The 12,632-nt window shown below is 54.0% G+C and overlaps 4 protein-coding genes across 4 annotated transcripts; 2 read left to right on the top strand and 2 right to left on the bottom strand.

Moving 5' to 3' along the window:
- Positions 1-168: 168 nt before the first annotated feature.
- On the top strand, positions 169-2,177 carry MRS44_006262 (uncharacterized protein; the record flags this gene model as incomplete). Its single annotated transcript, XM_065621703.1, has 6 exons — positions 169-349; positions 414-513; positions 562-1,029; positions 1,096-1,402; positions 1,477-1,972; positions 2,131-2,177. 6 exons carry the CDS (start codon positions 169-171, stop codon positions 2,175-2,177), a joined length of 1,599 nt encoding a protein of 532 aa, XP_065477775.1.
- A 511-nt stretch (positions 2,178-2,688) lies between these two features.
- On the top strand, positions 2,689-4,679 carry MRS44_006263 (uncharacterized protein; the record flags this gene model as incomplete). Its single annotated transcript, XM_046268273.2, has 2 exons — positions 2,689-2,705; positions 2,780-4,679. 2 exons carry the CDS (start codon positions 2,689-2,691, stop codon positions 4,677-4,679), a joined length of 1,917 nt encoding a protein of 638 aa, XP_046140147.1.
- Positions 4,680-5,070: 391 nt separating this feature from the next.
- Positions 5,071-8,310, bottom strand: MRS44_006264 (uncharacterized protein; the record flags this gene model as incomplete). Its single annotated transcript, XM_065621704.1, has 10 exons — positions 5,071-5,300; positions 5,356-5,993; positions 6,042-6,146; positions 6,197-6,469; positions 6,516-7,084; positions 7,133-7,570; positions 7,634-7,726; positions 7,775-7,836; positions 7,952-8,002; positions 8,061-8,310. The coding sequence occupies 10 exons, from the start codon at positions 8,308-8,310 to the stop codon at positions 5,071-5,073; spliced, it is 2,709 nt and encodes a 902-aa protein (XP_065477776.1).
- A 1,765-nt stretch (positions 8,311-10,075) lies between these two features.
- On the bottom strand, positions 10,076-10,739 carry MRS44_006265 (uncharacterized protein; the record flags this gene model as incomplete). Its single annotated transcript, XM_046283785.2, has 4 exons — positions 10,076-10,215; positions 10,276-10,400; positions 10,470-10,580; positions 10,723-10,739. 4 exons carry the CDS (start codon positions 10,737-10,739, stop codon positions 10,076-10,078), a joined length of 393 nt encoding a protein of 130 aa, XP_046140145.2.
- Between the last annotated feature and the right edge of the window lie 1,893 nt (positions 10,740-12,632).

A 12,632-nucleotide genomic window follows, 5' to 3' on the forward strand; every position in this document is an offset into this window, starting at 1 on the left:
TGAGGAGAAGTTGAAATGAGTAGTTACCATGGATAGTAGGGCGAATTGGTGAACTAGACGGCCAGGATCAGCGGTACCTCTGATATCTTAGGCATGTATAAGAAGGGCCAAAATCCGAAAGAAATAGGCAAACCCGATCAACCCTATCTTCAATACTGAATATTCGGAATGGCTTCAGTCCTTAGTTCGGTCCTTGCTGTGGCCCTGTGCTGCACCCCAGCTGCCCAGGCCTTCTCAGAACCCATCAAGATCACATCCCCTAAAAAGCTCCCAATCGGTGCTTCATGGGATATCCCTCACGACTTTGCGTCCTTCTCCTTCCCAGCTCACTTTTTTGTCGACTATACAGGTAAAGCACTACCTCAAAGTTCCCTTGAATCTTTCAAATGCTCACATGTTTGGTCTCCGCCTAGGAAACTCAACTCACCCCAATCTATTTTCTCGCGACATCTTCGACTTGCTCTACTCAAAGACGGGTTCTCATCCATTTATTCGTGTAGGCGGCACATCAACGTAAGACTTCCAGAAACTTAAAGCAAGAATTTGGCTCATGATTATCAGGGATCGTGTCTGGTACAACGCAAGCCAAGAAATTGGCGCGTACAATTGGTGGAACACGACCGAATCATTCACTACGCAGTATGGAATTCCAGATATGGTCTATATCGGCCCTGGTTTTTTTGATGGATTCCACAATTTCCCCGGCACTCGCTGGTCGTGGCAACTCAACATGGGCAACACGTTCGGTAAGAAAGGTGGTCTTGAGAATGCTCTTGAGGTTGCCAAGATTGTCATGGACAATGTCAAAGACAAGCTTGAAAGCTTTGAGATTGGCAATGAGCCTGATCTCATGGTTCGTTTCGGACACCGGAGCGAAGGTTATTCGCTCAAGGAATATGTGAAGGAATGGAATCAGTATGCCACAAAGGCTTCGAAACACATTCTTAAGCACAATAAGTATGGCCTCGCGAAGAAGCGTTTCTTTCAGGGCTTACTTGTTGCTGGCACAAAGGAACCGGAATGGAGCATGTGAGTCTTTCACCATTGTTGGATGTCAAGTTGAACTCGGCCAAACTGACTGTGCCTGACCAACAGAGAGGAGGCCCTGCTGGATGGCTTGGACCAAAACGGCTTCCTCAAGTCAGTCTCTTACCACCAGTATGCCGCTCGTAATGAGCCCTGGGTTCGGCTGCAAAACTCATACATGAACCACACGGCCAATGCTGCAAATGTTACACAGTACAAGAGTGCAATCGAGGCCTGCCATGAGCATGAACCAAAGCTGCCGTTTGTTCTTGGCGAGACCAACAGCAACTCGTACAACCTCAACATGTCTCAGATTGAGGGTGTGTTTGGGTCAGCCCTCTGGTTGATTGATCATCTCCTCATGGGCATGGCAACAGTGAGTGATTCTCAAGATCACAAAGACCCCAGACTAACCTATTGGAGAATATTACCAGGTATAACCTCATCCAGGGAACCACCTTTGGGTACAGCGGCTGGGTTCCTGTTCCTCAAGATGGGCGTGAGCCTCATGTCCGCGCTCCGCTCTACGGCCAGATCTTTGCTGCTGATGTCCTCGGCCACCACTCCAAGGTCCAGGTCTACCCGATTCCCCAGCTCCCTTGGAATGTGTCTGCATACGGTATCTACGAGTCTCGTAACCTGGCAAAGTACGTGGTGATCAACTTTGACGAGTGGAACTCCACCACCCGCTACGAGCGTCCCGTCCAGCAGTTCAGCCTGGAAGTCCCCTTGTGGGCCGACAAGGTGGAAGTGCAGAGGTTGACTGGTAGTGGTGCAAGTGCAGATGAAGGTATCCAATGGGCGGGCCAGAGCTGGAATTATACTGATGGGAGGTTGGTTGAGAAGGGTTCCAAGCACTGGGAGCTGTATGCGACCAAGAACGGTGTTGTGGAGCTAGATTTGAAGAGCTCTGAAGCTGTGCTGGTTACGTTGAAGTCGGCAGGGTGTAAGTAAAGCTCTTGATGCAGATTGGACCAGATTTTTGTTCAAGATATCGAAATCATCAGCCAATTGAGACTCTTGAAGTGACTGTCTGAACAATCGGTTACTGAAATGGTGCAAGGGAGAGGTGGCACTAGATCCGAATACGAATACGGACCATAGCCGTAACCCACAACTTTCTTTCAGAAGACGTCACTACCCGTGGTTAGGTAGGTACCTGGCTTGCAACAAACAGGGCAACCACCAGCTACTGTCGTCATTCGTCATCGAGAAATATCTGAATGTTTACATCCATGGGGAGCCAATTCCCGAGTCCAATCGGATTTCCATCTCTTCCATTTCCATCACATCACGCCTTCCGGCTTCAGGAGATCCGAACCTGACCATTCTGCCATGCCATGATTGCCCAATAGCGACTTCCCTGCCTGTTTGTTTGTTTCTCCACATGCCGCATTCGTGTTTGTCCAACTCGCACGCACAAGCTCATCTTAATCTCGCTCGCACAATCTCTCTACCCACACACACCGCACACACACAATATCCCGGCCGGACAACCCTGTCCCTACGCCTCCCGCTCCTGTCCCGAGCTTCACTCCGTGACTCGGTGATCGGATCGTCTCCGTTTCTGCCGCTGCCCCCCGGCATTGTCGGCCGTGCTCTCCACTAGCGGCCCCGGCCCCAGCTCCGTCTCGGCATCTCTAGCAGGCTCCTCTCCCAACCATGTCTCTTGTCTTGGAGTGCGTTCATCTTCTGAGTTCTTCTACTCGCCTCCGCATTGACTGAGCCCATCCTGATACTGACACGCTCACAGTCGGGTTAGGCGTCTAGACGCCTACCTGGACCGTCTCCCTCCCTTGAATGAGATTGAACCATCCGTGGACGAGTCGGTTGTTTCTCTCGGCCATGCTCCACCCAATCCTCGCCTAGATGACTTGTCTAGCATCATCCAGGCTCTCGGCACTTCTTCTTCTCGACCACTGTTGTCTGCCCAACGCATCAAACGCCTTCTTGCTTCATCCGGCGTCCTTGAGGAGCGCCCTCCGCTAGGGGAGGGTGGACTCCGCCAACTCGCCTCTGCTGAGCCCGAGATCGAGTGGTTACTGGTGTGCAAAGCTACCATCCAGCTATACGGCATCGTTCTCGACACCCTGCTGGGTCAGATCATTCCTCTCAGCGATGACATTTGGTACTGGGATGACGTCCTTGGCTCACATTCATATACAAGCCTCTACGCCATCCAGACTTCTCCTTGGCGTCTCTGGGCCTATTCACAAGAGATTTACGCCGCGACATCGCCGCGTCTCGCTCACCAATGGAAGAATTTCTTCAGCATCGTCCAAGCTACCATTCAGGATCGATCGCTGAGCAATATTCGTCGAAGAGTTTTGTCGCCTCTAACCCTCTACCGCGCAGAGGCCCGCCAGAACCGGAGAAATCTTCAGCGTTTGCGAGAGCTCACGGCGACCGGTCTCGGTGTTTTGATGAATTCGGGCTTCCAATTCGGCCACGATGACGGCAAGACGGAGATTCAGGTGGAACATGTTACCCAGGTCGTCGGACAGAGTGTCGCCCTCATGGAGATGGTCCTGTTGGAGGCGGGCTCTCTCCGCCTGGACGTCATGGGTTTTGAAAAGCAAGTTTTTGGAGGTGTTAGAAACCACCACGTACTGTCGGCTACCATCATGAGGGAAAGCAGTACGGATCGGCCAGGCGTTGTTGCTCGACATTTGGTCCACCTCATTGACAAGGTCCTTCCGGAGTATGTCGGTGCCACGCGTGCCATCACCAAAGACAACGGCCGCCCTAACCGTCTGGTGCGCTACTGGCTTCCTGCATCCATTGGTCTCGTTTCCTCTACTACGGTTTTGCGCATCTTGGTGAATCGCAAGGCGGATATTCTCGAGTGGTTTTTGGACTTTGGCGCTACAGTACGGGATTTTTGGTTCAACTGGGTTGTTGAGCCAGTCGAGAAGATTGTCTCGACTATTCGACATGACAAGACGAGTGAGATCGCCATCATGAGCAGAGACAGCCTCAAGGCTGACCGTGAGAGTCTCGAGCGAATGGTGGTTGATTTTGCTCTTGACAAGCCTCACTTCGCCACTGAAACAGGAGCGCCACTGACCGATCAACAAGTCGCCGATATCCGAAGCAAGGTTGCCGAGGGTGATGTTACCCCCGTGTTGCGAGCCTTTGAGAAGGACCTGCAAAGCCCTTTCATGGGTACCCTCCGTGGAGATCTTGTCCGGTCCCTCTTGATCCAAGTCCAGAAGACAAAGGTTGACCTTGAAGTTGCCATGACCGGCATCGACTCTCTCCTCAAGAGCCAGGAATTGGTCTTTGGCTTTGTTGGTCTCACTCCCGGTGTTCTCGTCTCGTACAGCATCTTCCAGTACGTTCGCGGTGTCTTCGGTGGTCGGTCCGGCCTGCGCCAGTCCCGCAAGACCGGCAAGGCCATCCGCATCCTCCGTAACATCGACCGCATCCTCTCTCAGGCCCATCCTTCAGGAAACAGTCTCCAGCACAAGGACCACGGTCTCTTGCTGTGCGAGGTACACGTTCTGCGAAACCTCGTCGACAAGCTCATGCCTCGTGAGGTTGGCAAGGAGTTTCTCGAGGATCTGGACTACCTCTCGAATGAGAAAGACATTCGGGTGCAGGAGAAGGCCCTGGAGCGCATTCGCTGGGCTTATGCCAGATGGCTGAAGTGATGGTCTTGGGCTACGAGAATACCCTTGTATAACTAGTGAATATAGCATCGATAAGTGTCTTGATAGCCATCCATTGATGTCTTGGGTTGCTGGAGGTAGTGGAAGCCATGCTGACATACATGGCGGTTACTGCTGTTGATCGGAGGAGCAAACAAGTCATCAGAGCAAACGAATTATCATAGCAAACAAACCATTCAGGCAGATCCCATTGTATGACCAGAGTGATTATCTCGCACTCGAATCTGTGACTTTGTTCTCATGCCCTGGGCATTCACTACATGGATGCCAACCCTGAGCACTATGTTCCACGCTTTAGAATCCAGATATCTGTACAACCGTTGACGCCTCCAGACCCAACCACACCTTTACGCCAGCAGCCATATGGCCTGCTTTATCCCAGAAGCTTGAGTACGTCAGCCACCCGAGTTTCCTTAGCCTTCTTACCCCGGGCGTCTTTCTCGCGGAAGGCCTTTGTCACCAGTTCCCGCTTCTCCTTCTGGATATTTAGCACGCGCTCTTCAACCGAGCCCTCCATGACGAGTCGGAAGACGGTCGTCTCGCGGGTCTGGCCTAGGCGATGGACACGATCGATGGCCTGGTCTTCGATGGCGGGTGCCCACCCTATTGACATGTGAGCTGGCATCTACAACTATGAGGAACTGGGGGTTGGACTTACAGCTGTCTGAGAGAATGACCGTGTCGGCTGCGACAAGGTTGAGCCCAACACTGCACACGGCAAGACTGGCGAGCATGACACGTGTGTCGGGATCATTGTCAAGGGCCTCAATGGCACTGTCACGCTTGTCTGTCTTCATGCTTCCGTCAATACGGGTGAAGCCGATTCCCTCAGCCTTGAGCTGCACCTCAATAATATTGAGGAACGAGGTCCACTGCGAGAAAACGACCACCTTGGATCCCGGCTTACGGACGGTGGCCTTGAGAATCTGTAGCATGGCCTCCGTCTTGGAGCTCTGCGTCTCGGCGTCGAAGCTGCTAGCGTCATCGCCTGCGTCCTCGGGGGCTGGCTCCAGCAGCGAGTCCTCGGTGAGCTGGTTGCGGCACATGGGACACTTGTGCTGGAGCTGGATGGCGCGGACGATACAGGCTCGGCAGAAGACGTGTTTGCATGCTGTGATGAGGGGGTCGGATGGGGTGTCGTAGCAGATGGCGCAGTCATCTTGGCTCTCGATGAACAGACGGAGAGCGTCCTGGAGGAGGGCTCGGTTCTTGTCGTTGAGGGGAACGACTTCGTGCTCGTCAAGGAGGTTGAGGATGTCGGCGACACGTTCCTTGCAGAGGGTCCAGTGGTTACAGCTGAAGAGGTTAGAAGGGGTTACATGGAGTCAGGCATAGGGGACTTACACCTGGCGGAGGCGGAGGAGTCGCTCGAGGACGTTTTGAAAGCGGCCCTGTTGTCCTGAGGAAGATCCAGCTTGCCATGCCTCAAGAACACCCCTCGCTTCATCCCTATAAAACTGTCAGCAGTTGATTCAAGCGCGAAGACTCTTCTAACTTACAGCAGAGCATCATATTTGCGCTTCTCATCCTTGCGGAAGGCGATCCGGTGAATATACTCCTTCTTCTCAGGCAGCTTGAGGTCGACAAACTTCATGTCCTTCTTACGGCGGAGACAGAGGTCGTGCATGAGGGCCTGGAGAAGAGCCTCGCCACTGCCGCTGCCGGAGCCCAGCTGGCGAGTGATCTTGGCGTTGAAGATTTCGGATTGTTCGATGCCACCGGTGATGTGGAGGAACTTGACGATTGAGTGCAGATCCTTGACCGAGTTGACGCTATGTCGGGTCAGTGGTTATCCGAGGAATTGTCTGGGGAGCTTACATTGGGGTACCAGTCAGAACCCATCGCGACTCGGCGTTGATCTCGCATGCAGCCTGGGCTACCTTGGTTCTCGCGTTGCGAATGGTGTGGCCCTCGTCGAGGACTACACGCCGCCATTTGAAGCTCTCTGACGTGAGAGCTCTGTACACGCCCTGGTCGCGTTCCCGAGCAAGTCTACCATAGCTGGTGATGACGACGTCGTACTTAGCTAGGTCCTCTACCGACTTCTTTTCGCCGCCGTGGTAGACGAGAACTTGAGGCTGGTGCTCCTCCTTGACGTGTCGTTTGATCTGCTGGGCCCAATTACTCATGACGCTCACGGGGGCGACTATGAGAGTAGGACCCCCGCCACCCGTGAGGATCAGGCTGATGATCTGGATGGTCTTGCCGAGACCCATATCGTCGGCGAGAATGCCACCTGAGAGCAGCTTAGGGGTTGTCGAAGTGACAAAGTCAGATGCGATGTTCCAGCAGCGGCCTCTAGCGTCACGCCGCCAGAGTTGAACGGCATCCTCTGAACCCTTCTCTGGGAACTGGGGCTTCTCCTTGGAGGCCATCCAGGCCAGACCCTACAAATTTGTCAGTGGCAATCACACACTGCGTATGACTAGACGCACCTGGAGCTGGTACGGCAATAGTTGAGACTTCAACTGGGCGGGCTGCTCGGCCTTAGGCAGCTTCTCGAGTTGGTCCTCGCCAATTGCCAGCTTCTTGATGGCGTCTGCACCATTACGCAGTTCAATCGCCTCACTGTTTTGCAAAAGCGTCGCCATGGACACTTCAGGCTTCTCAGGCTTTTGAGCAATGGCCGGCTCTGAACCAAGTCCATGGCTCGAGGTTCCGCTCACCAAGCCCAGTGCCCTTCTACGAGCCTCGGCCTCCTTCTTGGTCTTCTTCAGCTCCGTAGCCCTGACAAGCTTGTCCCTCTTGAGCTTCTCCTCTAGCACTGAACGCTCAGCGGGGTTGCTGGGGCCATAGAAAAACAGTTTGATGGGACAATCGTAGAAACCCTTCTCGCCCGCGAGCTGGGCCTCGAGCATGATGTCGCCAGAGTCCTGGGGCACATTAGACAGGGCACACACCAACTGACGGATCGCACAGCGTTTTGCTCGTCTTACCACATATGGGGTGATTTTCTCGACAACCTTGCGCGGGAGATGGCCGATCTGATCACCAAAGACGTTGTTAACCCGGATGGCGTTTCGGTCGTACTGCAGAAAGGTCAGAGAGTCTGCCCTGAGATACACAGACACACACACACACGGGTGCATGCTGCGATACCATGTCACGGCGCGGGGGCCGAGACAGAGAATGGGACCACCTGAGGTGGTACAGAGGTGTCACAAACCTGATTATGGGGTTCTCGCCTGCACAAGACGGTTTCTATCTGATGTGAGCCTCCTCTCGTCCGTGAGAGCCAAGACTTAAGGACTTACCACCCGGTGAAGCATATCCATTATAGTACCTCACACCAACAATTTTGCCCACTGCGACCCGGTCAGGATTGAGCACACGCGCACGGATCTAAAGGGGTGTCAAACGCACCAAAGGTTCCATAGAGCTCAAACGGAGGACCCTCACTTTCCTGAGTCAGGTCGAGATAGTCAGGTTCAGCGAATGAAGCCTGAGAGGCAGGCACAACGCCCTGAGACTGGCTGCCCGGGTAAAAGCCCGGCGTGGGGACCGAGTTGGAAGTGCCGGGCGCCGCCCGCGCGGGCCGCTTGGAACGCGTCTCAGTATCGTCATCGCCCGTAAGGTCAATGAGCTCGTGCACGCGCTTCACAGATCTAGGCATTGTAGCTGCGCCATAAAAAAAAAGTGTGTGAAGAGCGGGAGTTGAAGGCGACACGGATTCTAGCTCTTGTTTATTTTATCTCTTCTTTGAAATGTTGGCGCAATTGCGCGTTCCTCTCTGTTACTCCTCATCACAGTCGACGCGGTGGTGTAATTGCTTCTTCGGGCCGGGGCCGGATCAACCAGATGATCCGGCAACACCATCGTCGACGATATCTCCTTGATGAAGCGATAGGTGTTTGCAGTGAGCATTGATGTTATGCCTTCAGACTCTTGTCAGTGTCTGCGATATGCGACGTCGATGCGACATGCACGGCGATTCACCATACGATTGATACAAAGGTTCCTGTGGCTGGGGCTCCCCGCAAACTTGTTATAGGTACCTGGCGCCATATCCAGCTTCCCAGATGCCTCAATGTATAACATACTTATGATATTATTTCTTAAACGCGAAAGCCGTGATTGGGAGTTGGACAGCGCCAGGGCTATCAGTAACTATGGTTGCTGTAGAACCAGATAGTCATAGGAGGGTGGTATTGGATATAAGCCGGGTATTCAGGTAAGTCCCCAGGTACACATTCCCCCGCAAATGTGCAGCGATTCCACATCAGTAGCGACATGGACCTTTCTTCTCAGCATCTCTTGTCAATAACAGATCTCATTATTACATGACAAACCTACCGGAAACACTTCCGATGCAGTTCATGATCTGATCGCTTGGTAACCATCTGCGTCACGAGATTCAGCTCCCGAAACACTTTCCCGTTCGGACCGACAGCCTCAAACCCCTCAGCGCAAAGACGGACGGACAACACACGTATCCGTGCAGGATGCGGGTTCGCAGAAACTGTTATTGCATGTCTTAATGTTTTCTGTTCGCTCCCCCCGAGAAATTATCGATGCAGTTCGCGCATTGACGGGCGCAAGATGAATCCTCCCCGAAAGTCCGCTACAGCAGCCTACAGTAGAACGTAGACGTGGTCGCTGCAGTGCAACCTTCTCGAACAATTAGCGCTCGATGGCGGGTGAATTGACACATCACCTCGCTTCGGGGCTGAAAATCTGCCGGGGAATTTTTTTTTTGAATCGTCGATTTCTCCTCAATCGGATCTCAATCGGATCTTTTTTTCTGCTTTCAATCGCGACTATTGGACGGGCCGTTGCAACCTTCACCGGAAAAATGGCGTGTTGGGTCGCTTGCTTTACTCGCATTGGATAAGTGTGGTTGTGTTGGGCCAGGGACGAGGGCCACTAAGCGTGAGACAGCGGCTCGGCATGACATGGGGGCCTGTCAGGTTGTCAGCCTTAATTCTACCTCCAACAAACCTCCAACAAGAGTCGAATGATTGAGATGGAAGGATTGAGTCTGTTGTGAGGATTAATTTGTTTGAACTTTTTGTCAGTGGTGCTTAGTTAGTTGTAGCTGCTAGTTGAGGTTATTCAGATTATGTCAGAAGCCAGAAAAGTCAGTGTCAGTCAAGTCAGGTAGTAAAGTCAATAACAGGCAAAGAGAGAGAGAAGTGGGTAGCAAAGAGGTTGTATTGTCTAAGCTACAAGAATTTTCATATATGCCGGTCCAGAAGTAAAGGAAAGTTTTCCATTTTTGGACACCCTGATCCACCCCGAAAGGTTTCCAATTGCCTGCCCTTCAATAGCGGTGGGCGTTGCCAGAGTGCTCACCATTCTCGTTATCATCACATGTCCCCATGCTGATTGACTTGCGACCATCCACCAGGTATGGACTCAAGCGAGCACTAGTTCGCCGTCTAGTAGAGGCCGACGACGATGTCACCCTTGACGCGAGCAGTCAGGTGGACCTCAGCCTCAAGGTCGAGCTTGATGCCGACGAGGAGGGCAGCGGACTTCTGGGCACCGGCATCGTCGGTAGCACCCTTGAGGAGCTGGCCTGCAGGAGTTCGTCAGTAGAGTGGTTGAGAGTGGAAACTCGGATGAGCCAATCACTTACCAGCGGGCTGAGAGAGGCCGGTGGAGGTGGGCAGAGGAACAACGAACTGCTGCTTCTGGGCGCGGCGGCCGCCACGAGCCTGACCGTCGGAGTCAGAGTCGGAAGCGTAGGCGGGCTTAGCGAGGCTGTGATGTCCAAGTGTTAGCCATTGCGATGCTCAAGTTGGTAGCCCAAGCTGTCAATGATATTCTTACGTGGGCGCAGCGGGAGCGGGAGCGGGAGCGGGAGCAGGAGCAGCAGGAGCAGGAGCAGGAGCAGGAGAAGGAGGCTGGGCAATGGGGGAGTCAGAGGCAGGAGGGGGAGTGCTAATCAGTGTTAGACTCCATTGCTGTTGAGACTCTGGAGAGTAGAGGCTGAAGCAGCTCCAACGCGGTGGCTAGAAGCCATTGCTTGCCAGTGCCATTGCGAGAGAAGGGAGGAGATTGTAGGAAACTCGGGGTTGCTTACGAAGTAGGGGCAGACATTGTGCTGGTTGGGGTTGTTGGACAAAGGTTGTCGAAGTAGTTGAAAGTGGTGGTGGTGGTTGGAGCTGGGGCTCAAGTAGATGATTGTTGAGAAGATGTGATGGTGAGTGGTGAGGAAAGAAGTTGGACCTTGGGCGATGGAAAGGCCGTCTTATATAGACATTTTGACCCAGCCTTCAAGGGTGACTTTTGCTTTGTCCGTGTCGTCTTCTGCGATGTCTCGTCTGTCCGTATGCCTGCCAGGCTGCGTCAAAGGACCACACTCGCAAGGCCGCACCCAGTTCCACATTGCCGCGAAACATCCCGATGGACGCCTTGGTGAACTCGACGACATGCCGAAAAAGACGCTCCAGCACGCCCTCCACACGCCGGACTGGGGCACATCCATGCTCCTGCGGCTACCTTGGCCAGCAGAACCCAGCATCACCAACCTCACGACTTTGATGAGTTGTCCATGCTGTCTCACGCTGAGGCACGCTAGGAATAGCTGCGCGGCTCTTGTCAAATTTCCTGGGGCATGCCGCGCGTGCATCGACACTCGTCAATCGATGGTCTCGGTTGCATCTTGGGACCTTGCACACCCTGGAGCCCCCCATGACCTACATGCGTCCATGCCCCTGGGGAGCTCCATCTCGAAGCCGCAGCCGCACGAGAGAGGGTCCTTGCCGAAGCCTCAATTGCAACTTTGACCTCGATCCAGATCCCCTGCGAGCGCGGAGAGGCGCTCAACCGACATGGCCTCGGCCGATAACAGCTCTTTGCCGCCCTTTCCAGGCTCAAGATCCAGGGCAGCAAGGGGCGGCGGCTGTAGAGGCAGGCATGGGCAAGGGCATGGGGGCGTGGCAGCCCGAGTAGGCAGAGCAAAGCAAAGCAAGCACGCAACCAGATACCACACAAAGCAAGCACAGCATCATAGAGACTCACTCTTGCGTATACGCAGGGTCACGGTCACGACCACGGCTGGTTACAGATGGGCCTATGGGGACACTAGGGAGGGGGAGGTACTCGAGTGACACGTATCCGCGATATCATCCGATGTTGGCATACGCCGTGGCGACACTGAGCGACAAGGGCAGCACGGGAGCTACATTGCGAGGCGGCTGAGACGCCTAGCAAGGAACGCAGGTCGCGGCACTTCGAGGATAGAGCCTAAGCAGTTTGTTAGCCAGGCACTCTCACAGCGGTATAAGCGGCCCCTCCCGATAGTCAACTCCTCCGGACCTCCGATGAACCCGGTGGCGGCCGATTGTCTCGCTCATGGACGGCCCGCAGTCGATAGTCGAGCGGCTTTTCCGATTGCCCGCCGTTGAGTCCCGCGTCTAGCCCTCTCAAGATCTTGGTGTACGCCTTGGGGGCTGAACAAATCTGCACGGCATTTCTCGAAGGGTGGGAGAGCTCTAGCTCGACGACAGGGGTCGATCTCCCTGGAGCTGGGCAAGGATATCGTCGATTGAGCCAAGGTTGTCAAGAGATGGGCTTGCGGCAAGGCAGGGATCCCCGTCGTCGATGTTTCGCATCATGCGCATTGTTGGCCAGAAATCAGCGCCGCCTCCACACGCCGGCAGCGGGTAGGTTCCACTCGGGGAAGGGACATGGGGTTGGGCGTGTCAGGCTCTCTTTCCACAAATTCCATCAACTTTCTTTTCTCGACGACCAAAAGCACGGTCAGTGGAACGCTTGACGCTTGTGTACATTGTCTACGCTCGGTTCGGATCTAAGGATGGCATGATTCCATCGGGAAACACCGGCCGCCTCCCGGACACCATGTCCGTCTCTTGTACGCGGCCCCAGTTCTTGCCTCCATAATGATGGACCCGATCCAGCCAGGGCAGCTCCTTCCCGTCCACGTACATGCCTCCATAGCAGAAATCTCTTGTTCCCGATGGAAGGCAG

Source organism: Fusarium solani (assembly GCF_023522795.1).
Source record: "Fusarium solani strain SB1 chromosome Unknown bctg00000003_1, whole genome shotgun sequence".
NCBI lineage: Eukaryota > Fungi > Ascomycota > Sordariomycetes > Hypocreales > Nectriaceae > Fusarium > Fusarium solani.